This window comes from Oncorhynchus clarkii, chromosome 14 (assembly GCF_045791955.1).
Source record: "Oncorhynchus clarkii lewisi isolate Uvic-CL-2024 chromosome 14, UVic_Ocla_1.0, whole genome shotgun sequence".
NCBI lineage: Eukaryota > Metazoa > Chordata > Actinopteri > Salmoniformes > Salmonidae > Oncorhynchus > Oncorhynchus clarkii.
Genome location: NC_092160.1, coordinates 7,506,637 through 7,534,333, shown reverse-complemented (window position 1 = coordinate 7,534,333; position 27,697 = coordinate 7,506,637). Strand labels below are relative to the sequence as shown.

Sequence of the window (27,697 nt, the reverse complement as noted above, 5' to 3'; positions counted from 1 at the left end):
CAAGTGGATCTTCCAGCAAGACAAAGAACCAAGCACACATCAAAATCCACAACGATATTGCTAACTTAGTCCCCGGACTTGAAACCCATTGCAAATCTGTGGTTTGAATTGAAGAGAGCAGTCCAAGAGTGCAAACAAAGGATATCAAGGATCTGGATGGATTCTGGATGGAGGACTGGTCTAAGGTTCCTCCCAATGTGTTCTCCACACTCGTTACACTCATAAGGTGAGATATTGAAAACGGGGGTGTTTTGACCCGTACCTTTTCGAGGATGAAAAGGATTGCTTGTTTAAACAATCTTTCTCTGATCAATTGTATTAGTACAAAATAGAATTTCCTCAAATGTTTTAGTATACAATATTACTCAGTATTTAAGGTATTTCTTTTGCACAGTAATTATAAAAAATAAAAAAATGTTTTTTTTATCAAGGGTGTCAATAATTTGACCCCACTGTATCTAGGCTTACCCTGAATGTTTTTATAGACCACAGGATGAAGGTACGGTTGCAGTTGATAGTGACAAATGCACATGCTGGATCGTAATCACATTCCCGTGGTGTGGTACTGCAATATACTGTATCCCTACTGTTCTATGGGCTGTGGAGCTTTTGATAACGGTGCACCAGCTCAGCGCAACGGTTACTATTTACTCCAAAGTTGCGACTCCTTGTCGGTTCGTGGCTGAGGGGTCGAAATGTGGGCGCTGCCCGGTTCTTTTATTTTTTATAGATTTTTCTGTTACACATTATTACATCAGTTATTTTTCTTCAGTTAGGATATCCTTTAATTAGGACATATATTAGCCTGGTTTTATTATGAGGGTGGTGTTGTCTTGTTAACTTTGTCTTTTTACACAGTGACCATCCCGGTCACTCTAATGGCACACTAGTCCCTTTAATAATGTTTACATACGCCTTAAAAAATATATACAAAATTTATCTGGGCACTTTAATCATTTCATATTTTCATACTGTACTTACATTTTATACTGTATTTCTTAATTCCATTATTTCACTTTTAGATGTGTGAATTGTTAGATACAACTGCACTGTTGGCGCTAGGGACACAAGCATTTCGCTACATCTGTATGTGACCAATAAAATTGGATTTAGTACTAGGCCTATCAGAAATGAAAGTCTTAAACATGAGCAGGCTATTTAACCCACAGTTGTGTGCCTTTGCTTACCTGAAATGCCCAGAATCTCCACGTGCATTGCCCCTGTGTGTTCTACCTGAATTACCTGCATGTACCAGCAGGAGTTGCTCTGAGACCATGGAATATCAGATAATAATCATGAACAATTCAGTCTAGAATGACTTCCTGCAGGTGGCTTTCAGGCACATTTCAAACCATTTCAAATTAGAGGCCAAATTAAACCACCTTTAACAATATAGGGCCTAGTAATGATGAAAACAACAAATTATAATGGTTATATAAACTCAGCAAAAATTGAAACTTCCCTTTTCAGGGCACTGTCTTTCAAAGATAATTTGTAAAAATCCAAGTAACTTCACAGATCTTCATTGTAAAGCGTTTAAACACTGTTTGCCATGCTTGTTCAATGAACCATAAACAATTAATGAACATGCACCTGTGGAACGGTCGTTAAGACACTAACAGCTTACAGACGGTAGGCAATTAAGGTCACAGTTATGAGAACTTAGGACACTAAAGAGACATTTCTACTGACTCAAAACTCAAAGAAAGATGCCCAGGGTCCCTGCTCATCTGTGTGAATGTGCCTTAAGCATGCTGCAAGGAGGCATGAGGACTGCAGATGTGGCCAGGGCAATACATTACGATGTGAGACGCTTAAGACGGTGCTACAAGGAGACAGGACAGACAGCTGATCGTCCTCACAGTGACAGACCACGTGATGGTTGGATTCGCCTTGATCATCAAAGGAATGATCGTTACACCGAGGCCTGTACTCTGGAGCGGGATTGATTTGGAGGTGGAGGGTCTCTTAAGGTCTGGGGCAGTGTGTCACATCATTGGACTGAGCTTGCTGTCATTGCAGGCAATCTCAATGCTGTGCATTACAGGGAAAACATCCTCCTCCCTCATGTGGTACCCTTCCTGCAGGCTCATCCTGACGTGATCCTCCAGCATGACAATGCCACCAGCCATATTGCTCGTTCTGTGCGTGATATCCTGCAAGACAGGAATGTCAGTGTTCTGCCATGGCCAGTGAAGAGCCCGGATCTTACTACCATTGAGCACGTCTGGGGCCTGTTGGATCGGAGGGTGAGGGCTAGGGCCATTCCCCCCCAGAAAAATCCAGGAACTTGCAGGTTCCTCGGTGGAAGAGTGGGGTAACATCGCACAGCAAGAACTGGCAAATCTGGTGCAGTCCATGACGAGGAGATGCACTGCAGTACTTAATGCAGCTGGTGGCCACACCAGATACTGACTGTTACTTTTGATTTTGATCCCCTCCTTTTGTTCAGGGACACATTATTCTATTTCTGTTGGTCACATGTCTGTGGAACTTGTTCAGTTTCTGAGTCTTGTCACGTTCATACATATATTTACATGTTAAGTTTGCTGAAAGTAAACGCAGTTGACAGTGAGAACATTTATTTATTTTGCTGAGTTTATGTCTTGAATTATGTCTGCAGCCTATTTATGCCTAAGTGATTTAGTAGGAACTTGGCTAACAACACACTTGGTTAAACATGTTGGTATTTTGACCTCAATTAATGTTTATAAGCCTATTCATGTATAATCTCACTGGTTGCACAATGCACATCCAGCCTATATATAGATGTTTTTCTTCCTGGTTAACTGTGCCAGCATAGCTCAGTGGTTACTTCTGAATGTTCTCAGTCTGTGGACTGAGAAGTTCAAAGCTACTGTCTGGTGTTCTTTTTATTTCAATATAATTTGGTTCACAAAAGTTAGCCTATAAATCAAGAAAATGTGGTTATTGATCAAATTGATCTTCTTAAGCCGTATCCACTATAATAAACTATAGCCTAGGAAACGAATCTGCAACACCTAGTCAGTTCATTATGACTTGAAATGCATACTCAATCATTTATTTATTTATTTCACCTTTATTTAACCAGGTAGGCTAGTTGAGAACAAGTTCTCATTTGCAACTGCGACCTGGCCAAGATAAAGCAAAGCAGTTCGACACATACAACAAGACAGAGTTACACATGGAGTAAAACAAACATACAGTCAATAATACAGTAGAAAAATCTATATACAGCATGTGCAAATGAGGTAAGATAAGAGAGGTAAAGGCTATAAATAGGCCATGGTGACAAAGTAATTACAATATAGCAAATAAACACTGGAATGGTAGGATGTGCAGAGGATGAATGTGCAAGTTGAGATACTGGGGTGCAAAGGAGCAAGATAAATAAATACAGTATGGGGATGATTGGATGGGCTATTTACAGATGAGCTATGTACAGGTGCAGTGATCTGCTGCTCTGACAGCTGGTGCTTAAAGGTAGTGAGGGAGGTAAGAGTCTCCATCTTCAGAGATTTTTGCAGTTCGTTCCAGTCATTGGTAGCAGAGAACTGGAAGGAGAGGCGGCCAAAGGAAGAATTGGCTTTGGGGGTGACCAGTGAGATATACAGTACCTGCTGGAGCGTGTGCTACTATGGTGACCAGTAAGCTGAAATAAGGCAGGGCTTTATTTGTAGATGACCTGGAGCCAGTGGGTTTGGCGACGAGTATGAAGCATGGGCCAGCAAACGAGTGCATACAGGTCGGGGTGTTGGGTAGTATATGGGGTTTTGGTGACAAAATGGATGGCACTGTGATAGACTGCATCCAATTTGTTGAGTAGAGTGTTGGAGGCTATTTTGTAAATGACATCGCCGAAGTCCAGGATCAGTAGGATGGTCAGTTTTACAAGGATATGTTTGGCAGCATGAGTGAAGAATGCTTTGTTGTGAAATAGGAAGCCAATTCTAGATTTAATTTTGTACCTACCTATCCAAAGTCCCTAGTTTTGCAGTCTATGAATGTAAGCTTTATATCAGGTAGATGGCGCTCTAGAATCACGAATGAGAGAAGTGAATGCTTTGTTTTGAAAATAGTGTGGCCTGTATGCTAACTCTGAAGCAATTTTAATAGATCCTTCAATTCTTTGCAAAACCGTCTAAACTAATAAAACGAAAACGAAATCTGGCAGGGGGCATAAAAAAATTATTTAGGTCTACCAAATTATCTTAATAATCTAACAATTATCAAATTTTGTACCAAAATATTTTCTGACTCACTCACTGGTAACCTGCAGTTCCGTCTTGAATTTTGTTTGTATTTGTTAATCTTTATTTAACTAGGCAAGTCAGTTAAGAAAAAATCTTATTTCACAATGACGACCTATCACGAATAGGTATAACCGCCTCCCCTAACCCGGACGACGCTGGGCTAATTGTGCGCCGCCCTACATAACATAGGTTAAAAGGAAGACTTGTGCAATACACTGAGTAACGTAGCCTAGATCATAGCAGAGGTCTTAAATCGTTCTGCAGCCTCGCCTTCTCGGCGCAGGGTTAGCTCCGAGGTTACTTCAGCTGTCTAACTATCTAATGTACCCCAGGTACGAAAACCTAGCGTTTTTGGAAAAAATACTCAAAATACAAAAATGAGTTTTTTTTTCTTATTGATGAATGAGGGTTCAACAATTAGGATACCTTCCCTATTGAGAGTTTACATGTTGAACTTTCATTCTTATATTGTAGCCTACAATGAGGCTTTAAAAAAAATTATCATCAATAAAACATATTATTTAAATTAATGGGTATAATTGTGTGCTGAATTAAAGTAGTTTGTTGCTTATAGGCTACCATTTGTAGGCTTCAGGTAGCCTTTGCCTTGACATTTCGCAAACATTTGACAAATTAAAATGTAGGCTTTGGTTTGAGTATATCGTTTAATATTGAACTAGTTTTATTGTTGCAATGTAAAAAAAAAAAAAAAAGATCATGTTTGTAGGCTACAGTATTGCAGTCCTTATCTGCCCGGTCATTTATTCACCTTAAATTATACGCTAGATGGCGCTCTAGGATCATGAATAAAATAAGGATTTTCAGTAGGCCCATAGATAATCAACTGGGTTCCCAAACTTCCCACACGGCTTAAGGTCCAGTCCCTTTCAATTCAATTGGAAGAATAGGTTATGACAATAACAACATGTTTTGTTATAGAACATGTTTTCACAAAGTTATCTTCGGCTTCATGTCATGTTAAAAAAAAGTATAGTTGCTCTCATGAAATTGTATTAGTTGAACACTAGGCCCACTCTTTGATGGCATGCACATCTTGTCCACATAGAAAATAACAAACGCTGCGGCCCAAATTCACAAAACCTTTCTTTAAGGAGAAATGTAACATGTTTTAAAACATTCATCTTAGTAATAAATATTTTAACGTGATTACCATTGCTAGCTAGATATCTATTTAAAACGGCTGCCTAGCAACAAACATCTTAAGAAGATTTCAAATTTAATTTGTCACATTTGTCACATACACATATTTAGCAGATGTTATTGCAGGTGGTTGATGTCCTTGGTGATCTTTTTGACCTTTTCTGTGACATTGGATGCTGTAAATGTCTGGGAGGGCAGGTAGTTAGCCCCTGGTGATGCATTGGGCAGATCGCACCACCCTCTGGAGAGCCCTGGGGTTGCGAGCGGTGCAATGGCCGTACCAGGCGGTGATACAGCCCAACAGATGCTCTCAATTGTGCATCTGTAGAAGTTTGAGAGACCAAGAACCAAGCTAAATTTCTTCAGCCTCTTGAGGTTGAAGAGGCGCTACTGCGCCTTCTTTACACACTGTCTGTGTGAGTAGACCATTTCAGATCCTAACCGATGTGTTCACCGAGGAACTGTGCTCCCTCTGCTGTTTCCTGAAGTCCATGATCAGCTCCTTTGTTTTGTTGATGTTGAGTGATAGGTTATTTTCCTGGCATCTCTCTCCCAGGGCCCTCACCTCCTCCCTGTAGGCTGTCTTGTCATTGTTGGTAATCAGGCCTACTACTGTTGGGTCATCTGCAAACTTGATGATTGACTTGGAGGCGTGCATGGCCACACAGTCATGGGTGAACAAGGAGTACAGGAGGAGGCTGAGCACGCACCCTTGTGGGGACCCTGTGTTGAGGATCAGCAAAGTGGAGGTGTTGTTTCCTACCTTCACCACCTGGGGGTGGCCCGTCAGGAAGTCCAGGACCCAGTTGTACAGGGCGGGGTTCAGACCCAGGGCCCCGAGTTTAATGATGAGCTTGGAGGGTGAGCTATAGTCAATTAACAGCATTCTTACGTAGGTATTCCTCTTGTCCAGATGGAATAGGGCAGTGTGCAGTGCAATGGCGATTACATTGTCTGTGGATCTATTGGGGCGGTAAGAAAATATAAGTGGTTCTAGGGTGTAAGGTGGATGTGATATTACCCTTAACTAGCCTCTAAAAGCACTTCATGATGAATTACGGGTCAGTAATTTAGTTCAGTTACCTTTGCTTTCTTGGGTACATGAACAATGGTGGATATATTGAAGAAAGTGGGGACAGCAGACTGTGATAGGGAGAGATTGATTATGTCCGTAAACACTCCAGACAGCTGGTCTGCACATGCTCTGAGGTTGCGACTAGGGATGCCATCTGGGCCGGCAGCCTTGCGAGGGTTAACACGCTTAAATGTCTTACTCACGTCGGCCATGGTTGCGTCGGTGGCACTGTGTTATCCTCAAAGTGGGCGAAGAAGGTGTTTAGCTTGTCCAGGAGCAAGACTTCGGTGTCAGCGATGTGGCGATGTGGCTGGTTTCCCCTTTGTAGTCCGTGATTGTCTGTAGACCCTGCCATAGAAGATATTTGAATTATTTTCATATGAACTTCTCAATTTTAAGATGTTATTAAGGAATTGCAGTTATGAACCTCTTAGGAACTTCTTTTTTTTTTTTCTTAAAAAAGCTTCTTAAGTTTTTGTGTAAGAAGTGCTTTGTGAATCTGGGCCCAGCTCCGCCATTCAACCGGTTAGCAGGGCACTGTGCAGGACGAGACCCCCCCCCCCCCCCCCCCCATGTCTCTCGCTCTCCTCTTTCTCTCTCTCTGCGTGTGAGGGAGAGAAATGACCGCTGTGTGTGCTCGGCCGGGTCAGTCAGGTGATTGTTGGTGAGTGTGAGCAAGGTGAATTCGCCGTCGGACAATGCAGTGGGGGTGCAAGGAAAGATGAAACGATCGTAATGCTCCGTGTAATGCATGTTAATGTAACAGGCACCGAGGGACTGTCGGTACATCCAACTGAGTGCTTAGGGATTATTTATCACAAAACATTTGTATTATGTTGGGGAACGGTTGATCCCGGATAGCTACACACTAATCCTCCACTCCGTTAATTAAAAAGACGATGAAACCAATGGAAATTGTGTTTTTTCAGAAATGTAATCATTTCTGGAGAAGCTTAACCATCTGCTGGAGGTTAAGTCTGTGAGCAGATTGTGTTTTCTGGTTATTTAAACCTGCGGATTTAACTTTTTTTTCTAGAAGAAGGGCGGGTGGAGGGTTTCTGTGGGTGAGGGGGGAAGGAGGAGGGAAGGAGGAGGGAAGAAGGGGGTCGTCGCTAAGGAAGGGAGTCCAACAAGCTCTCACAGTTTCATGCCAGAATTAGACCTTCATGTTTCTCAAATATCACATTTCGAAGATGTTCCAAACGTCAAATTTCGAAGTGTTTGGTTACTTAAATTGTATCGTTAAATTAAGCATTACCTCCGAATTTGGACGTCGAAGACAGATTTGTATCATGGTGATCTGCCTGGGGTTTCGGGAAGATAATTTGGTGTCAGTGGCTGTGTTGTCAGCTCAAGTGGAGAAATTTGAGCTTGAGCCACGGCGTTTAATTAGAATGCGACTCGAGTCTGTCGAGAGAGGAGGCCTAGCGCGCGGAGGGATTCTATAAACCTAGTGTGTCTGCGTGTGTGCGCGCACGTGGTTGATATCTGACTGACTGGCCAGGATTAAAGGGGAAACGATTAGATGTGCGCAAACATGTACCGCACTCTTAACAGACCCGGGCCGTCCTCTTGGTTTTATCATAGCCAGACCTGCCAGCTCCATCATCTAGTCAAGTTATTCCATCCTGTTGACATCTGTTCATATGACTTGGGTTAACATTTAGCCTTGTCTGTACAAATAACCTCTGTCTTTTGTCATGCTTTTATGTTATCTAGGGTAGCCTAGTGGTTACAGCGATGGACTAGTAACAGTAAACCCCCGAGCTGACAAGGTACAAATCTGTCGTTCTGCCCCTGAACAGGCAGTTCAGTTAACCCACTGTTCCTAGGCCGTCATTGAAAATAAGAATTTGTTCTTAACTGACTTGCCTGGTTAAATAAAGGTAAAATTAAAAAAGGACCGCAATTATCCCTTCAAATTATAATGTAAAATGTAATTTTGATATAATCCGAACAGTAATACCTTAATATGATTAAAGGGCGTGATTGTGGTTTTATGAAGTTGCTTTTATGATGATTGTGTTGATACATGTTCAGGTCTGCTTACACAGAGAGAGGAGTTGTAATGCGTGTTTGTACCAGAGTATCAGTTCCTCTTTGAACGATTGTCATTCTTTTTTAGATGGGAAAATAGATGATCACAAACAACTTTTAAAATTGAATAACCCATTAAGGATAATATTTTTGTAAACCCCAAATTCTCTATGCTGATTTAATCATCAATGTGGTCATTTTGGTTTTCATTTTCTAAGAAGCTATTGGAGGCACAGTTTCATATACTGGCCAGTAGCTATATGAAACAAGAAGAGCCTTTTTTAGTGGCTTTTATTTCCAACTCTGTGTCTATGTAAAGTGTTGTCTTTAAAGGCCTGAAGGACACTTTGCAGTGCGAGATCTCTGAAACCTCCGTCAGCTGCGCAGCGCAGTAACTAGAAAACGACACCCTCGATGAAAAGCAATTAGCTATTAATCCAGATCAGCCCCTGATGTCTCGACTGAAAGCTACGCTGCTTTCGCGTCTCTAATCGCTCCGAGGAGCTGCACCAGAGAAAGGGTTAACCGTGCTACTGTAATTAGAGTCCCTGCTCTCGTGTCTTCGTTCTCCAATACAGTGCTGCTCGCAACTACGGAACCCCTCCCTCTCCTTACACACACACACACACACACACACACACACACACACACACACACACACACACACACACACACACACACACACACACACCCTCCTCCCCACCAGCCCGATTGTCTAATAAACTGGAAATTCAGAGCGCGAGCCTCCCGCGCTCACACACTGCCGGTATTGCGCGCGGGGAGCACAACACATAGAGACGCTCAACTCCTCTCCTCCCCTCCAAGTTTACATTCTTGTTTTTATTATTCTAAAGAGTACTACTTTGATGAAAGTAGGTTACATTGTAAGTGCGTAAAGGAGCAACACGCTCTGAAGTGTTTGCTTGTTTGTTTTCTACAACAACTGGAAACGAATCCACGAATCATTTTACAAAGCGCATAATGTCAGTTACGGGTAAACTCATTCTGTGCTGTTTTCACGGTTGATGATTTTCTTGGGAAGCATTGAGATGGAGCACAGGCTCACGACCACGCGGTGGACACCGTTAACCGGGCTGGTGGTGTGCCTGCTGGTGTGCGCGTGTGTGGTGGACCTGGTTCTGGCACAGATTCGGTACTCCATCCCCGAGGAGTTGGACCACGGGGCTTTTGTCGGTAACATCGCTGAGGACCTCGGTTTGGACGTGGCCAAACTGTCCGCCCGTCGCTTCCGGATAGTCTCCGGTGCCAAGAAACAGTACTTAGAGGTGAATCTGGAAAACGGTATTTTATTTGTTAACGAGAAGATCGACCGCGAGGAGCTGTGTGAACGGAGCCCGACCTGCTTCTTACACTTGCAAGTGGTGATCGAGAATCCGTTAGAACTGTACAGAGTGGAGGTGGAGATTTTGGATGTGAACGACAACTCTCCCAGCTTCCCGTGGAGCGAGTTCAATCTGGAGATTACAGAGTCAGCGGCGCCCGGGTCCCGGTTCCCGTTGGAGAGCGCGCAGGACCAGGACGTGGGCACCAACTCGCTCCGATCCTACCAGCTGAGCTCCAACGAGCACTTTGTACTAAACATCCAGACACGTAATGACGGGAGCAAGTTTGCCGAGCTCGTGCTGGGGACCCCGCTGGACAGGGAGCAGCAGAAGACGCACGAGATGGTGCTCACAGCCGTGGACGGGGGGTCGCCAGAGCGTTCGGGCACGGCTCTCATCACCATCACGGTGCTGGATGCCAACGACAACGTGCCAGTTTTCGACCGGTCTGTTTACCGGGCGAGCCTGGTAGAAAACGCACCGAGAGGGACTTTAGTGCTGAAGCTAAATGCCACTGATTTGGACGAGGGTGCGAACGGAGAGGTCTCATACGCGTTCAGTGGGCACGCACCGCTCAAAGTGCGCGAGCTGTTCAGCGTGGACCAGTATACGGGTGAGATCCGAGTGAAGGGGATTGTGGACTATGAGAAAGCGAGTGTTTATGAGCTGTACGTGCAGGCTAAAGACAGGGGTCCCTCCGCAGTGGCCGTGCACAGTAAGGTACTGGTGGATGTCTTAGATGTGAATGACAACGCGCCGGAAGTCATCCTCACCTCCGTGTCCACACCTGTCCAGGAAGACGCGCCACCGGGCACGGTGATAGCCGTTATAAGTGTCATGGACCGGGACTCGGGAGAGAACGGGAATGTGGACTGCCAGATCTCCAGCAACGTCCCCTTCCAGCTCCACTCCTCCTTTAAGAACTACTACACTCTGGTGACTAGCGAGTTTCTCGACAGAGAAGCCGTCTCCGAGTACAACATCACCCTCACGGCCCGGGACCTGGGCTCCCCGTCTCTCTCCACGAGGAAAACCATCCTCGTCCAAGTGTCTGATATTAATGATAACCCCCCGCGCTTCGCACAGCCATCATACACAGTTTATGTGACCGAGAATAATGCCCCGGGCGCATTCATTTGCTCAGTCACTGCTTTCGACCCTGATTCTAATCAGAACGCCTATCTGTCCTACTCGATTCTAGAGGGTCAGATCCAAGGCATGCCCGTGTCCACTTACGTCTCCATCAACTCGGACAATGGAAACATTTATGCGCTGCGATCCTTTGACTACGAACAGCTAAGGAACTTTCAGATACGGGTGCAGGCGCAGGACGCCGGTTTCCCTCCGCTCAGCAGCAATGTCACAGTAAATGTGTTCGTTTTGGACCAGAATGATAATGCTCCGGTTATCGTGTCCCCATTGCCCAAGAACGGGACCGTGGCGACAGAGGTAGTCCCGAGGTCAGTGGATGCGGGGCACTTAGTCGCCAAGATCACTGCGCTAGATGCGGACGCAGGACAGAACTCGCGCCTCTCCTACCAGGTGCTCCAGGCTACGGACCCGGGGCTGGTCAGTGTCGCCCTCTACACGGGAGAAATAAGAACGATTCGCCGGTTCGTGGATAAGGACGCTACGAGGCAGAGAGTCGTCATTCTGGTCAAGGACAACGGGCAGCCGCCTCTCTCCGCCACCGTCTCTATCCTCCTCTCCGTGGTTGACAATGTGCCGGAGTCCCTGTCTGATTTCGGCGACCTCACTCTGAGCCCCCAGCCCCCCTCCAACCTCGCCCTCTACTTGATCGTGTCACTGAGCACCATCTCGCTAATCTTCCTGGTGGCTATTATCGTCCTGGCTGCGGTCAAGTGTTACAAGGACAGAGAGACCATCAGTGGGTATAACCTCCCCCCCTTCGCCTGCTGCTGTTGCGGGGGCTTCCAACCAGAGCCGCCCCCGGAGGTGTTCAAGAAATCTAACCTAAACCTGCAGATCTCCACCGGGGCGAAGGTGCCCACCAACTGCATGGAGGTAAATGGCAACGGTACTCTGTCCCAAGCCTACTGTTATAAAGTATGTCTGACCCCCGAGTCAGCTAAGAGCGACTTTATGTTCCTGAAGCCATGCAGCCCCATTAGCACCCCGAGGAACAACGAGGCAAAGGGGGCTGATAACTTGGCTTGGAGCGCGCACCACCGGAGCTCATCGGTGAATAACCATTCCGGAGCCACCACTCCAAATGAGGTAACGTGAGAGTAAATGTGTTGGCTTTCAAATAATTGATTTTGATAATCATCAAGTACACGACATTCCACCTAATGAAGGTCAAATCATACAAGCGAAAGTGTAATATGTTTGCCTGGACTTGAACGATATTCATATCAACGTAAAAATAAATCTGACTTGGTAAACTTTCTCCTAATGCAACCAACACGTATTTAGTTTACATTTCTGTTGGTGTTTATATTTGACAAACCACAACCTTGATTATACAGTAATGGCATGTGAGTAAATGAAAAGGAAGTGAAATAATTAGAGAGTGGATATTCTATTCACAAAGGCTATGACAGAAAGCGGAACACGCCACAGTATACTTTACGCTGAGCATGTGTTGTGGAGCGCATTTCTCTCCTCTCGCACACAGAACTGAACAGTCTGCCAGAGATCTCCGTTTCACAGAGCAACGGAGAGGAATAAACCTCAGTCATGTTTTCATCGATGCTTGTATTTCGATCCCCGATCCACGTCTTGTTTCTCATCTATTTGCGCTGTCTATAATCCTCATTTGCCCATTGTTTGTTTATTTGTAAACATGTTTGGAATAATAGGGGGTTTTGAGAAATCCCATAACGTTTGTATGATTGAGTATTGTGGGTACAATGTCATTGTCTGTTCTGTCTGCTGCTATGTGATACGAGAGAGAGACAGACATTCAGTCTATACTTTCCTATAAAGAAAACACCAGTTTGAATTGATTTCTTGTAGCGTCTGCGAATTTTTACCGGGCTACAAGGTGAACGGCTGACAGACACGTAATGACGGGAGCAAGTTTGAAATAGAACCCCGCTTGTCTGGGCTGTAGTATTCTATCAACGACCGTTCTGAAGAAGTCTGCACCTCTACTCATTTTCATTCTAACGGTTTTGGGCCAATAACCCCACTAACTATGCCTCAAGGGCACAGACACGGCCGAGACATTATACGACCCACAATGCCGTGCATACGAAAGGGGTCGTGTCCATTATTGATGAAAAATGCAAAGAGATAATTTTGGGGGACGGGTGAAGGGGTCCAAGTACCAGGCTGGGACGTGGCGCGCCTGTAGAGTGCCCTGGCGTTGTCCTCGCGGAATGAGAGAGGAGAGAGCTGTGGATCCTGTAACCCGGACTCAGGGGCAGACATAACATAGTAAATGTAAATCAGGGACACTCCAACTACTATAATATGTACAGTTTCGTATGGTATGTATTAATTTCTGATGTCCACCATCCATTTTGTATGACATGTTAGAAATTACATTTTGTATGATATGTTACGAATTATATTTTGTATGATATGTTACGAATTTCAATTCGCACAAAATGTTACAAATTCAGAAAAACGTATGATATGTTACGAATCACAATTTGTTGTGGGAATCGTTAGCTAGGTGGCTAACGTTAGCTTGGCTAGGGTTTAGGGTTTAGGGTTAAGGTTAGTAATTAGGTTAAAGGGTTAGGGTTATGCTAAGTAGTTGCTAATTAGCTAAAATTGTACGTGATGAGATCCGAACACGCAACCTTAGGATTGCTAAATGTTTCGTTATACACCTGCACCATCTACCCTGACCAGGCCCTTTATCTACTTCCCCAGAGTCAGATGAACTTGTGGATAACATTTGCATGTCAATGTGTTCAGTATGAAGGAAGCTCAAGGTAGTTTTCCAAGCCAATGCTAAATAGCGCTAGCAAAATGACTGGAAGTCTATTGGAATTTGCTAGCATGTAACCATACCAAACGTAACATATCATACTAATTTGACTGTCCCAGATTTACCTTTACAATGTTACGTCTAGTCTATGAGACCAGGCTGGTAAAACCCGTGTTCTGAGCAACTGTGAAGGATGGGGGAGGGAGAGAGAGGGGGAGGCGATGTCGACACCGCTGTTGCCGGAGTCACTAGATGGGACCGGCAGACCGTGAATGTGATGTGTGCGTATTGCCTTTTGTCATCTCTATAATCTGGTACAATGTAGGCAGACAGTGTGACGGATAAAGGGACACACTTTTTCCCTGGAACATCTCCATCTCCGTGTAGACGAAGACTAAAAATGTCAGTCCCGTTCATAGCAAGAACACCTCTGGCCATATAAAGAACTTGATTCTAGGTCATGATGATTGTTCTGCTAGCAGCTATGTCCCTCCAGGGGCTTGGTGTCCTTGATGACGTTAATTGGTACCCTTAAATCACCCCTGTGTTCCCCGAGAGTCATGTCGCGGATGAAAGCAGAAAACCTCAAAGACTTACCAATGAAACAGTGGGATGGTTATATAGCCTAGTTGTCAGCCATAACAATGTTGTTGTATGTAGGCCTGCGTGTAGTGTAATTTCAGCAGGGTGATACAAAAAAAAATACATAAATTGAGAAGGTGAAAAAGTGGAGTGGTCTGTGAAACAGAGAGATGACCTACAGTGTGTAAAGCTGCAAGGACTGCACAACCTTTCCCGCTTCTCAGCAAGACAGTAATTCAAAGCATGTTCTCAGAGCATCAGAGTAATAGGAACATTAAAAAATGATGCATAAAACCCACAAAACAATTACTTGTGTCATTTTCTTAATTTCCTGAGTGGCACGGTGTTCTTTGAAGATTAAAATCGTGTTTTCGTTTCATCCCGGTGGGGTTCTAATTGAGTTTTGTGTATTACTCCCGATGAATGTATTTTGAATACCGATTCCAATAATAGCTTACGTCGCATTCTTCTTGTTAACAGCTCTAAGTCAATTAATAGAGCGTGGAATCCATAGGCTACTATGAGATTTATACCCGGAATAAATATCACTCCGCGGTGTCGGTCCCCTCCCCTGCTGTGCTGCGGTGGATGAAAGCGAAATAATTGACAGGCAAGTCATTGCTTATGGCACGGCGCACTTCCTCACTGCGTTCTGAAATAAGGCCACAGGGTGGCAGTCAAGCTCCATGGAAAAAGATATCCGGATATAATGAAGCCTAGAATATGGAAATGAAAAATGTATACTATTGGATATGTATCCCTACTCTTCGGCAAAGTCGTTGAACCAGTAGGCTATATTACTGCTGGGTGATTTCAGAACGGTTGTTTGGTGGTTTGTAAGACAGGACATGTTTTAAGATAGTATTTTCTCTCCTTTATCTATAGCTCAAGCAACCAAACACAGACTGGACCCTCACAAAGAACCAGAACTCCTCTTTGAAAAGGTAACCATTGCTTTTGACATTACACTTACCTCAGCATACCGGTCTTTTGATATGTACGTTATTCATTTTTGGCCGGTGTGTGTTCATGCCATAAAGCATTATGTGATCATTTATGGTATGAATCTTTATCCTCTGCAGCTGTAACTCTATCAACATGGATGGCACTCTGATGAGGAAGGCCATGCATGCAGACCCAGAGAACTACATGACACCCATGACTGGCCAGTACTGGACCTGGGGCACCCACATGAGGGGTAGGTGAAGGCCTGGGCCTGAAACACACAGGCATGCACGCACGCACGCACACACACACACACACACACACACACACACACACACACACACACACACACACACACACACACACACACACACACACATCTAATGCCTCTCCCTGGATAATAGAAAACAGCCAATGAACAGGTGGCTAATGAGCACATAGGTGTACCACTTCTACGACGTACGCGTGTGTGTTTTGTGATATCCGTCTCACCTTGATTTCAGTCACGCAGTATGTTCATTGACATAATCGCTCTACTTCCACAGACTACAAGATGTCTCCTCCTGCCACTGGGCCTCCTCCTCGCTCTTGGACCCCCCGGTGCACCCCTCCACCCCAGCAACAGCCCCAACCCCAGCAGCCTCCACTCCCGCCACACCCCCACCCCCACCCTCACCCTCACCCCCACCCACCTCCAGACTATCAGCATAACGTGTACATCCCGGGCACGCCGTCGGCTCTGTGCACCCTGAGGCCAGCAGCCACCCACCACCGCAGCGAGCTGGACGTCCACAACTCCTTCTCTACCTTTGGCAAGAAGAGACGCTTCATCCACAACTACGAGCCCCAGACAGACGCAGCAGCAGCTGTCATCAACAATGACCTGTATAATGATTAATAATGGGCTCCTGAGAGGGAATGAGTGAGTGAGTAGCCTCTATGGTATGAATGAGCCCTATGTCTGCTAACATAGTAAACAGACTAAGGATGAAAGGAATAAATTAAATAAGTGTACAAATGCCGGAATGAATGAATGAACTTTCGACCTCTATAATAAAGGAACGAGGGAGATGGACTAATGTTGAGGAGATGAATCTAAGAAGAGTGATCTCATTTTTACATGTGCCACTGTTGGCCATTGCTATTTTTGACACATTACTGCCACATGTTTCCCACAGTCTGTTTTTCAATGGATTTGAGTCATTTACCAGACGCTCTTATCCAAAGCGATTTAAAGGAGCAATTAGGGTTAAGTGCCTTGCTCAATGGAACATCGACAGATTTTTCACCTAGTCGTCTTGGAGATTTGAACCAGCGACATTTTGGTTACTGGCCCAATGCTCTTAACTGCTAGGCTACCTGTAGCCCAGTATGATAAATCATCATTATTAATTATTAGTATTATGATCATTAGCATTAGCATTATTATTTTGACAATCAGCGTGGATCAACAGTTTGACGAGAAACATACAAATAGCCTAAGATTGGACAGCGCTTTGCACATTGTTATAAATATGAATTCTATTTTTGAATGTTTAAGAAAAGGAAAATAAATACAAATAACCAGGTTGCATTCATTCACCTGAAATGTTTTAAAATGTGGGGGTCTGTCAAGCAGATCTTGTGTGAATATATATGAATATAGCCTACTTGTAGACGCAAACTGCAATTGTGATACAGGTGATCCACAAAGACTTAAACAGTCAACTACCCAACACATATACTGTATATACATTTCTGGGAATAAAGTATTTTTTCTCATATATGGTTTTCTTTCTTATATTATGGAGCCTATTACGCATTCTCTTGTCATTACCAGCTTTCCCCAAACAGGCCTAGAGGCAGTAAAGGTTTAATTCTAAGGATGGATTAAATTGAGTGAGACACGTATTCAATGTTTAATCAGCTTGAGTCACCCATCCACTTTAAAGTTGGGAAATTGTTTTAGGGTAAAAAAGTTCCACGGCACACTAACTCCGGGGCAGGCTTTCTGCCAACGTAAGCTGTTTTCCGTGGCAAGGAATAAACATAGTAAAATGCTAACATATGCTAATTAGGGTGCTCGCATTTCCATTCGCCCGTAGAGAATAGTCGAGGTTCATTAACTGAACAAACAGAATCTCTCCTCGAAATATAATTTAATTAAAGACGGTGGGACTTGGACACAAGCCGCGGGCTAGCAGCTTCCGTTCCAAATGCCACACCTGGATGCGATATTCCGAACCTTCTGCCCACTCTCTCCATGCCCTTTTCCTTTTAATATCCCGGGGAATGAGTTCCGAATGTCAACAGATGAGTAGTCTATCGGCCGGATTCACGGGGGTAATTAGGTCGGCGCATGCCTCAGATTGAAAATAATTTTGTTAATAAGGAAACGGTCTCCATGGAGGCAAGACGCTTCTCGAACTAGAGTGTAACCTTCTCTCTTCCTGGGGAGGAGGAGGAGGAGGAGAGCCATGGGGACGGTACAGCAGGGCTAGAGTTCGTTAGTTCAGCTAAACATCACTTAAATAAAGGTGATATAGTACGTAGAGCTATTGAATCGGCTTAAAAATGGAGGCATACAATTTTTCACATGTCATAAAATATGAAGTTGTGTCTATGAATATTAACCATAGCCTGTTGTAACATTGTATAGAGTTTGGTACACTTAATCTGCAGCAGTGTTGTGTTCCATAGGATCCCTGACCAAAAACGTTAATATCATCACCATAATTACTATAGTGCAGGGTTCCCTAATTGGTGGTTTTAATTGCACCTCCAAGTTTTCTGAGCAAAAAAAAATATTTATGTATTTCTTATTTTTATTTGTTATTATTGGACATAAAAGACTGTAACAAAAAAAACAGGAGATCAGCTCCAAGTGATTTTAATTTGAGATATCTGTTCCCAAATACTCTCCATGCATAAGAGACACGTGATCGTATACAAATGAAAGCAAGGTTTGAAATGAGTATGTGTTCGTCGAATACTATATCTGTTTGGGATTCTTGCGGTCAATTTGCCATCGGATGATTTGTCATTATGTTCGGTCTTCAGCTGAATCTAGTTGATGCCTGCTATAGAGGCTGTTATGCCCTTTCCCTTCAGTATCCAGTGTAGACGCCAGTGCTCCCATATAAGCCTTCTGCCTCCGACCTTTGACCTTATTGAAGCCTAGTAAAGGCTCTATATCCTAACCTCAGAGGGAGCCTCCGTGTTTCATCACTAGAGAACGGGATGACCATGTGTGTACCCCATGCAGCTCTGTGACCCATGGGGCTTATTCTGCAGGCTTATCCCTATACTCATCATACTCTCTAATCCCATACATTTTCCTCCAAGTCGGCTTCTCCCTTTCGCTAGATCAATGAAACACAGGGAGGGACACATTAGTTAGGTAAGCAAAAGACTTATAGAAAGTCAGTGTAAATTAATAAACACTCTTAAAAAGCGTGGCCAGAACACCATGGCCTAGATATGTATAATAATGAGATGGTACAGAGATAATGGAGACCCTTAGAGAACTGAATGAAACACCAGCCCTATCACAGTGCATGGCCGATGTGACCAGGCATGGCCTAGTATAGATCTACTTACCAAGGTTACTATCTGTAAAGACTGTAGATCTGTAGTACATGTAGTCTGCCTGCTGGATCTCCACCAGGGGGCACCATTAAGTCACAAACAGAGGGAGAGCGGTGGAAAAGCTTCTTTGCATTTCAAAACAAATTTCTAATCAAGTAAAGTACTCACTTAACAAAACTATTTCACAGTGCTACACGTTCAACATGATGGAATAGATCACATTAAAAAAGGGCACTAACACTCAGAAAGCATGCATGGAAGAAGCAGACAAGAAAGCACATAAGGCTTAGTTGTGTTTTAGAAATGACCGCTAGTTTAGTTGATATTAGCACAATCGTGTTGGCATTGGTTTGAGAGAAGAGATATCAGTTTGGGGATTAAGTGGCTTCCTGGTCATCTGTAGAGGTCATACGTTGGCTCTGGTTCATCAGTGGCTTCCTGGTCATCTGTAGAGGTCATACGTTGGCTCTGGTTCATCAGTGGCTTCCTGGTCATCTGTAGAGGTCGTGCGTGGGCTCTGGTTCCTCAGCATGTGACCTGTGATGAAAAAAAGAACACAGAATACACCAAAGTCCCGCCTACTTCCTGGTGCAAGTAGAAAATACAAATGTAAAATAAAAGTATAAGGGGATATGGGTGAACATATGCCGTGGTCAAGTCGACGACGGCTCCAGTGCAATGAGTCGAGCTTACTCAGGTGTTCAAAAGCGCACTTCTGACCAAGAGCCTAATGCTTCCTTAGGTAGTTCTTTATGAGTTTTAGTTTTAGAAAACAATTTCCCCGCAGAAGTGACACTTACAGGGATGGTTAAAACAGCTTGAATATCATAACAACATCAGGGAAACGGGGCAGAACGGAACGGTGAATGAAATACAGCAGTTTTTCAACATCTTAAATTGAGCCCCTCATTCTCCTTAATGCAAAATTCCACCCCAAAACGATTCGTTTGTATTTGTTCTCATTAGTCCATTGTTGACGTAATCCCTACAAATGTTTTGCTTGTCAGCGATCACGTTTTCAATATATGTAACTTTGAACATACAGAAATCCTCCCCATAGGGTGCCTTTTGCGTCACGGGAAAATGTTTGTATTTGATTTCATTTGATTTAATGAAATATCCCTTGAATATTGCATCTCATTTGTGAAGGCTATTAGCCAGACAAAACCCTCTGAGTTTGAATTTAGTCTCAAGCCGACTACTTTTTCCCTCATTGTTAGGCTGTTTTTTAAGTAATGTTAATTACTAGTTTATAAATAGCAACTAAATACGGTTAAATAATATATAAATAGTACATTGCATAATGAAAAAATCCCTACTAAATTAGTGTTTGGAGGGTGGACTGACTGTGTTATTTGTCCTTAATAGTCTAGTTTTACGCACAACTTTGTATCCAAGCTGGGAGAGAGCGCGTTCAATCTGCAATGTTTGAATTTCCAACTTTAATTACTGAACAAGTAATGACATGATTGCCACTAGCCAGCAGTCTAAATGGCAGCATTGCAACACCTTGTATAGCTTGGTGAAATGTTAGGCTTAACATGAGACAATTACGACCAAATAGACCTACCAATAAAAATGTATACATTAGCAGAAGCAAAGATATACACAACCTGGCACCAAAGAAAGCCTATCATCGATTCGGTAGGCATGCAGCCGTATAGACATGGTTTTAGCACCATGGACAGCGATCGTTATGGTCTCTACTTTGTGAGTGGCTGTCTGGCTGTCACATTCGATTTTACTTATGAAGGTGGGGGACGGGGGGACGGGGGGGACGGGGGCGGGGGGACGAACACCAACCTTGCAGGGGTCCAGAGAAACTGCAATGATATTCTTATTCGCGGATTAATGCACCTTTACCCGATGCCTTTTTATGAAGGTTTTCTATTAACAATTTTTTTTGCAATCGAAAACCTTCATCAAAGGCATCGGGTAGAAGTAAATGAATCCACGAATACTAATTTAATTTAACAAATATCTTAGAGGAACACGTCTTCATGAATTTGATTATGTAAACTAGAAGCCTATTCAAAAACAGTATGGGATTTACACCAGGAATTAGGCGGGATTTTCGTAGTATACAGAGGCAGTTCGGAATGTAAGAGACAGATGCATACACAACATTACAGTCAAGACAATTCATTAATTGTATGTTAAAATAAACTGTTAGTAATTTTACTGTTTTTCAACCATTCAGGCCTGCTATATTTGGCCTTCTAAAGGTTTAGATTGAAATTAATAAACACGCTAGGTTAAAGTGATATTCAGGCGCTGTCCACTGGCGAGGTGCTGAAATCCCTGCCAACGGTCTATTGTTGTGTCAAGTTAGGTTAGTAGACAGCAAAACTGTATTTTATTCATGTTTTTCGCGGGTGATGTTATAATCATTGAGTAGAGGTCAGAGAATTCTAATAGGTGGACTTGGCGCTACATTTGATTCACTGCTAGCCCATGTGTGTACATGCCCTTCATACTTAGTAATGTGAATATCAATAGCATACTTAGCAGAATCACATCAACCAGAACACCTCTCTCCCAGCCTGACTCTCCTCCTGTGTTAACCACGCGGTGTCACTGTTCACCAGTAAATGTCTCAGCTCTGTTCAGAGGGAGCCAGGACACTCTCGTCCAGCCCTGCTGCAGAACAGACCTGTTTCAGCTTCAACAAACATGCCTCTTTATTTTATAACAACGATAATTCTCTGAACAACTGGCTGCTACACAGGATTTTTGTACACTCATTAATAGCATCCGAGTGTATAAGGAGTCTATGTCTGGCTGGAATTCAACGTTCAGAATGCATCGGGAAAAAAGGTGTTTCTCGGCTGTCTTTGTTTTTTGTACGTTATGGAGCAGCACTTTGTCCGTGACTCGGTACTCCATACCCGAGGAGATGGAGAGGGGGTCCGTCGTGGCCAATTTAGCCGCAGATTTGGGTCTGGAGGTTGGAGTTCTGGCTCATCGCGAGGTAAAACTTGAAATGTTCCAAGAAAGCAATAAATATCTGGATGTCAACAAAAAGACAGGGGAGCTCTACATTGTTGAAAAGATGGACAGAGAATACCTCTGCCCATCGAAAACCGCAACAACATGTTTTGTTAAACTAGACGTTATCATTGAAAGTCCCTTGCGCATTTTCAATATCGAGTTAGAAATCAAAGATATCAATGATAATGCTCCTCATTTTCGTAGAGACAGGGTAGAGCTTGATGTTTCAGAATCGGCTACCCCGGGTGAGAGATTCTCCTTGCCAAATGCCGTGGACCCAGATGGTGGTATAAACACTGTAAAAATGTACAAACTCAGTGAAAGCGAACATTTCACAATCGAAATTCAGACTGGGAGTGATGGTACTAAATACGTTGACATGGTTTTGACAAAGGCTTTAGATCGAGAGGAGCACGCCGTTCATCATCTAATATTGACCGCTGTAGATGGCGGGGTCCCTGCGCGCTCGGGTACAGCTAATATCATTGTTAGGGTGCTAGATACCAACGACAACGCCCCTCGATTCGACCACCCGGTTTATTCCGTTAATATGACAGAGAACTCCCCGATTGGAACGCTAGTAATGAAGCTTAACGCCACAGATTTAGATGAGGGCCCAAATGCAGAAATCAAGTATTCATTCACACTTTACACATCAGAGAAAACACAAGACGTCTTTGCACTAAATCCAAACACAGGAGAGATAACAGTGAAGGGCACTATTGATTATGAAGACATGAAGTTTTACGAGATGCATGTTGAGGCTAAGGACAAAGGACAGCATCCCCTATTGGGGCAGTGTAAAGTTGTAGTGCGCGTTACAGATATGAACGACAACTATCCCGATATCACCGTTAAATCCTATAAGAGCACAGTTAATGAGAATATTCCCGTGGGGACAGTCATAGCCATCGTAGGGATAAGCGATAGGGACACAGGTGACAATGGCAAAGTCAGCCTATCTATAAACCAAAACCTGCCATTTGTTTTGAACAAGTCCTCTGACGTCCTTTATGAGCTCAAAGTCTCAGAGCCATTAGACCGTGAGCAAGTGCCAGAATATGACATCACACTCGTTGTGACCGATGGAGGAACGCCCCCCTTGTCTGATAATGAAACGATAACTTTACATCTATTGGATGTCAATGATAACGGGCCACTCTTCCCTCAGTCGTTCTACACTATACCCGTTATAGAGAATAATGCACCCGGGGCCTTGCTAAGTTCCCTCACTGCGTTTGATCCAGACCTCCATGAAAACCAGTATCTAGTTTATTTCATCATAGAGAAGGAGATAGTGAACACCTCCATGTCCATGCTGTTCTCCATCAATCCGGAGAACGGTAATCTTTACGCACTAAAGACGTTTGACTATGAGATAGAGAAGGAGTTCCTTTTCCACATTGAGGCCAGAGACTCTGGTGTTCCTCCGCTCAGCAGTAACGTGACTGTCCACATAATTATTGTGGACCAGAACGACAACACCCCCGTCATAGTGTCTCCGTGGCGCGCGCACGGCTCCGTGGTGGAGGAGAAGATCCCCAGATCCACCGATAAAGGATCCCTGGTTTCCAAGGTGATAGCCATAGACACGGACTCTGTCCAGAACTCTCGGATTACATACCAGTTTCTACAGGTTACTGACGCCACCTTATTCAGTCTGGACCAATACAACGGAGAAATCCGGACTATGAGAATGTTCAGTTACAGAGATCCGCGTCATCAACGGCTGGTTGTCATCGCCAAGGACAACGGGGATCCTGCTCTCTCTGCTACAGTTACCATAAAGCTCTCAACAGTGGAGACTGCCGTTAAAGCCTACTCTGACATGACTGAAGTGCCTCTAGAATATGACATCTTTTCAGATTTAAACCTGTATTTGGTGATTGGCCTGGGCTCAGTGTCCTTTTTGTTATTGATCACCATATTGGTCACCTGTGTGCTGAAGTGTCAGAAACCAATGCCAAGTAAAGCGGCCCCTCCCAGTAGGAACAGCGTGATCAGCGAGAGGAATTCGACTATCGCGGATTCCACCCTGGTCTCCAACGATGCCTACTGGTACAGTCTGTTTCTAGCGGAGACGAGGAAAGGAAAGCTGGTAGTCAGACAGCCTGTGCCAAAGGCAGGTTCCAGATACATCGTGTCCAGTCTACCAAGGAGCACGGGCCTGACAGAGACCAGCGACTCAGCGGCCTCTACTTTGCAGGTAATACTAAACTCTTAATTTCAGATATTTAAACAGCTGTTTTAATGTAGTCTTTTGTCCGTGTATGACTCTTTACAAATTCACCTTGTGCGTAAACGTCTATACATGTATTTTATTATTAAATGGAAGATACTTCAGTGCTTATAAAATAATACTCAATCTCTATACCAAAGGTCTACGAAAACCTCTAAAAGATAAATACATGTGGCAAAATCAAATAAATCACATAAAGGCTACCTTGATCTTGCTCTATTCTTAAGGTCCATCACAATCTTTCAGGCAACAATGCTCCACACTTTTGCGTCCTTGTATGTTGTTTTAGTCAGATGTACAACCTTGTTTTATGCACAAAGTGTCGCTGTTTACCAGTTAAAAACACTATGTTGCGACGCAATCGTCGCCATGACATTTCGTCATAAAGAAGACAGTGTACAATCGTGGTGGACAGCTCCCAGTGCTGAATCCGTCAAAAAATGAGATTATTCTGCCCTGATCGCCCTTAAACACCAAAGGAATTGTGCTATGCTGTTTTAAAGATCTTATTCAGTTGTATCACATTTTGTTTGACCTGACTGCTTTGTCAACAAAGCTCACAAAGATAACAATGGAGGCACGTATCAGCGCACAGCACTGGAGAAGGTACGTCTCGGTCTTCCTTATTTTCTCTGCCGCCCTGAACACGGCATATGCCGTTACTCACTATTCTATTCCTGAAGAAATGGAGGAGAGCTCCGTTGTGGCTAATCTTGCAGCTGATTTAGGTTTGGATGTGAAAACATTGAGTAGACGTAAGATGCGGTTAGACATTATCTCGAATAAAAAATATCTGGATGTGAACAAAGAAACGGGGGAGCTGTACATTGTAGAGAAGATGGACAGGGAATATCTTTGCCCTGCTAAGACATCATGTTTTCTTAAAATGGAAGCTATTATTGAAAATCCACAGCGGATCTTTTACATCGAAATAGAGATAATGGACATCAATGATAACGCCCCCCATTTCCGAAGGGACACCATTAACTTGGATATTTCAGAAGCAACACAGGGTGGTGAACGATTTTCTGTTAACAATGCAGTGGATCCTGACGTTGGCTCGAACTCAGTGAAAACATACCTATTGAGCGAAAATGAGCACTTTACCATCGAAATTCAGACAGGAAGAGACGGGTCAAAATTCGCTGATTTGATACTGAAAAGGGTGTTAGACCGAGAGCAGCAGGCGGTTCATAATCTAATACTCACCGCTGAAGACGGTGGAGTCCCTGCGCGCTCTGGTACAGCCAGTATAGTTGTTCGCGTTTTAGATACGAACGACAACGCCCCTAAGTTTGACAAAGACAACTACAAAATCGATATAATGGAAAACTCCCCTATTGGAAGCCTTGTTGTTAAATTGAATGCAACAGACTTAGATGAGGGCACCAATTCGGAAATATTATATTCTTATAGCCTGTATACATCAGAGAAAACACAACAAACGTTCCATTTAAACCCTAACAACGGGGAGATCACGGTAAAGGAAATGGTAAATTATGAGGATTTCAGGATCTATGATATGGAAGTAATTGCAACGGATAAGGGGTCCAATTCATTAACAGGTCAGTGTAAATTAACCGTTTTAGTTACGGATATGAATGATAATCATCCCGAAATATCAATCAAATCATTTCAAAGTCCAGTCAATGAGGACATAGCAGTAGACACGGTGATAGCAGTAGTCAGTGTCAGCGATAAAGATTCAGGTGACAATGGGATAGTTGATATTCGTATAGCTGATAAATTACCTTTTGCGCTGAGAGAATCTTCTGATAACTATTATGAGTTGGTAGTTTCACAACCTCTGGATCGTGAGAAAGTCCCTGAATATGAAATCACTTTTACGGTAACAGACAGGGGTTCCCCTCCACTATCTGACAACGAAACTATGACTTTAGAACTACTAGACGTAAACGACAACGTTCCACAGTTCCCCCAGTCGTTCTACACTATACCCGTTATGGAGAATAACGCACCTGGGGCCTTGCTAAGTTCCCTCACTGCGTTTGATCCAGACCTCCATGAAAACCAGTATCTAGTTTATTTCATCATAGAGAAGGAGATAGTGAACACCTCCATGTCCATGCTGTTCTCCATCAATCCGGAGAACGGTAATCTTTACGCACTAAAGACGTTTGACTATGAGATAGAGAAGGAGTTCCTTTTCCACATTGAGGCCAGAGACTCTGGTGTTCCTCCGCTCAGCAGTAACGTGACTGTCCACATAATTATTGTGGACCAGAACGACAACACCCCGGTCATAGTGTCTCCGTGGCGCGCGCACGGCTCCGTGGTGGAGGAGAAAATCCCCAGATCCACCGATAAAGGATCCCTGGTCTCCAAGGTGATAGCCATAGACACGGACTCGGTCCAGAACTCTCGGATTACATACCAGTTTCTACAGGTTACTGACGCCACCTTATTCAGTCTGGACCAATACAACGGAGAGATACGTACTATGAGAATGTTCAGTTACAGAGATCCGCGTCATCAACGGCTGGTTGTCATCGCCAAGGACAACGGGGATCCTGCTCTCTCTGCTACAGTTACCATAAAGCTCTCAACAGTGGAGACTGCCGTTAAAGCCTACTCTGACATGACTGAAGTGCCTCTAGAATATGACATATTTTCAGATATAAACCTGTATTTGGTGATAGGCCTGGGCTCCGTGTCCTTTCTGTTATTGATCACCATATTGGTCACCTGTGTGCTGAAGTGTCAGAAACCAATGCCCAGCAAAGCGGCCCCTCCAAGTAGGAACAGCGTGATCAGCGAGAGGAATTCGACCATCGCAGATTCCACCCTGGTCTCCAACGATGCCTACTGGTACAGTCTGTTTCTAGCGGAGACGAGGAAAGGAAAGCTTGTAGTCAGACAGCCTGTGCCAAAGGCGGGTTCCAGATATATTGTGTCCAGTCTACCAAGGAGCACGGGATTGACAGAGACCAGTGACTCAGCAGCCTCTACTCTGCAGGTAAGAATAAACTCGTAATTTCTGATCAGAAAACTAATTTACTGTGGTCTGTTGTCCATGTATGACTCTTCACCTATTCACGTAGTGCGTGAATGTCAATACATGTGTTGATATTTAAGAGAAAGCACTTGTTGGCTCTTGAAAAAACAACTAATCAACATCATGTTGGTCTATAACAAGTTTTACAATAGAAATGTCTGAGAAAAAACGGAGATCACATATCGACTACCTTGGTCTTTTAGGTAATTATGCTTCACACATTTGCATACATCTATCTAGAATTACTGGATATATAATATCCAGACATAGTCCAACAAAGTAGAAGGGAGAACAGATGTGCAAGCTTGTTATATGCACAAAGCGTCGCTGTTCACCAGCTAAACACACTCGCTTGTGATGCAATAATCGCCATGACAATTCGTCATAGTTATTAAGGCAGTGTACCAACGCAATGGACAGCTCCCGGTGCTGAAACCATCAAAAAATGACATTTTTTCTGCTCGGCTCGACATAAACGCCAAAGGAGTTGAGCTATTCTCTTGTAAATATTTTTATTCTCCTTGTTCTTGTTGTGTTTGACCTGACTGTTCACTAACCAGGACACCAAAATATAACAATGGAGGCGCACAGAAGCGCAGAGC

The 27,697-nt window shown here is 43.8% G+C and overlaps 3 protein-coding genes across 4 annotated transcripts in view; all 3 read left to right on the top strand.

Moving 5' to 3' along the window:
• The first annotated feature begins 9,298 nt into the window (after positions 1–9,298).
• Positions 9,299–16,984, top strand: LOC139365940 (protocadherin-10-like). The gene is made up of 4 exons (XM_071102998.1): positions 9,299–12,089; positions 15,223–15,281; positions 15,420–15,535; positions 15,828–16,984. Exons 1-4 carry the CDS (start codon positions 9,534–9,536, stop codon positions 16,178–16,180), a joined length of 3,084 nt encoding a protein of 1,027 aa, XP_070959099.1. The 5' UTR covers positions 9,299–9,533; the 3' UTR covers positions 16,181–16,984.
• Positions 16,985–22,219: 5,235 nt separating this feature from the next.
• On the top strand, positions 22,220–24,064 carry LOC139365810 (protocadherin alpha-C2-like). Its single transcript, XM_071102886.1, has one exon. The coding sequence runs from the start codon at positions 22,220–22,222 to the stop codon at positions 24,062–24,064; it is 1,845 nt and encodes a 614-aa protein (XP_070958987.1).
• Positions 24,065–24,508: 444 nt separating this feature from the next.
• The window catches only part of LOC139366194 (protocadherin alpha-C2-like), a 30,018-nt gene continuing 26,829 nt past the window's right edge, over positions 24,509–27,697 (top strand). For both annotated transcript variants that reach the window (XR_011626728.1, XM_071103409.1), the window contains exon 1: positions 24,509–27,056. Coding sequence is in view for 1 of the 2 variants with exons in the window: in XM_071103409.1 (XP_070959510.1) it covers positions 24,651–27,056 (2,406 nt within the window). In the remaining variant the exon portion in view is untranslated. The remainder of the gene's footprint in view (positions 27,057–27,697) is intronic.

Excerpts from the sequence above, each read along its gene's own strand:
- LOC139365940 (XM_071102998.1), top strand. The coding sequence starts at position 9,534 with ATGATTTTCTTGGGAAGCATTGAGATGGAGCACAGGCTCACGACCACG. Across the intron at positions 12,090-15,222 it reads GAGCCACCACTCCAAATGAG|CTCAAGCAACCAAACACAGA; the intron begins GTAACGTGAGAG and ends CTTTATCTATAG. Across the intron at positions 15,536-15,827 it reads CTGGGGCACCCACATGAGGG|ACTACAAGATGTCTCCTCCT; the intron begins GTAGGTGAAGGC and ends CTACTTCCACAG.
- LOC139365810 (XM_071102886.1), top strand. The coding sequence starts at position 22,220 with ATGGTTTTGACAAAGGCTTTAGATCGAGAGGAGCACGCCGTTCATCAT.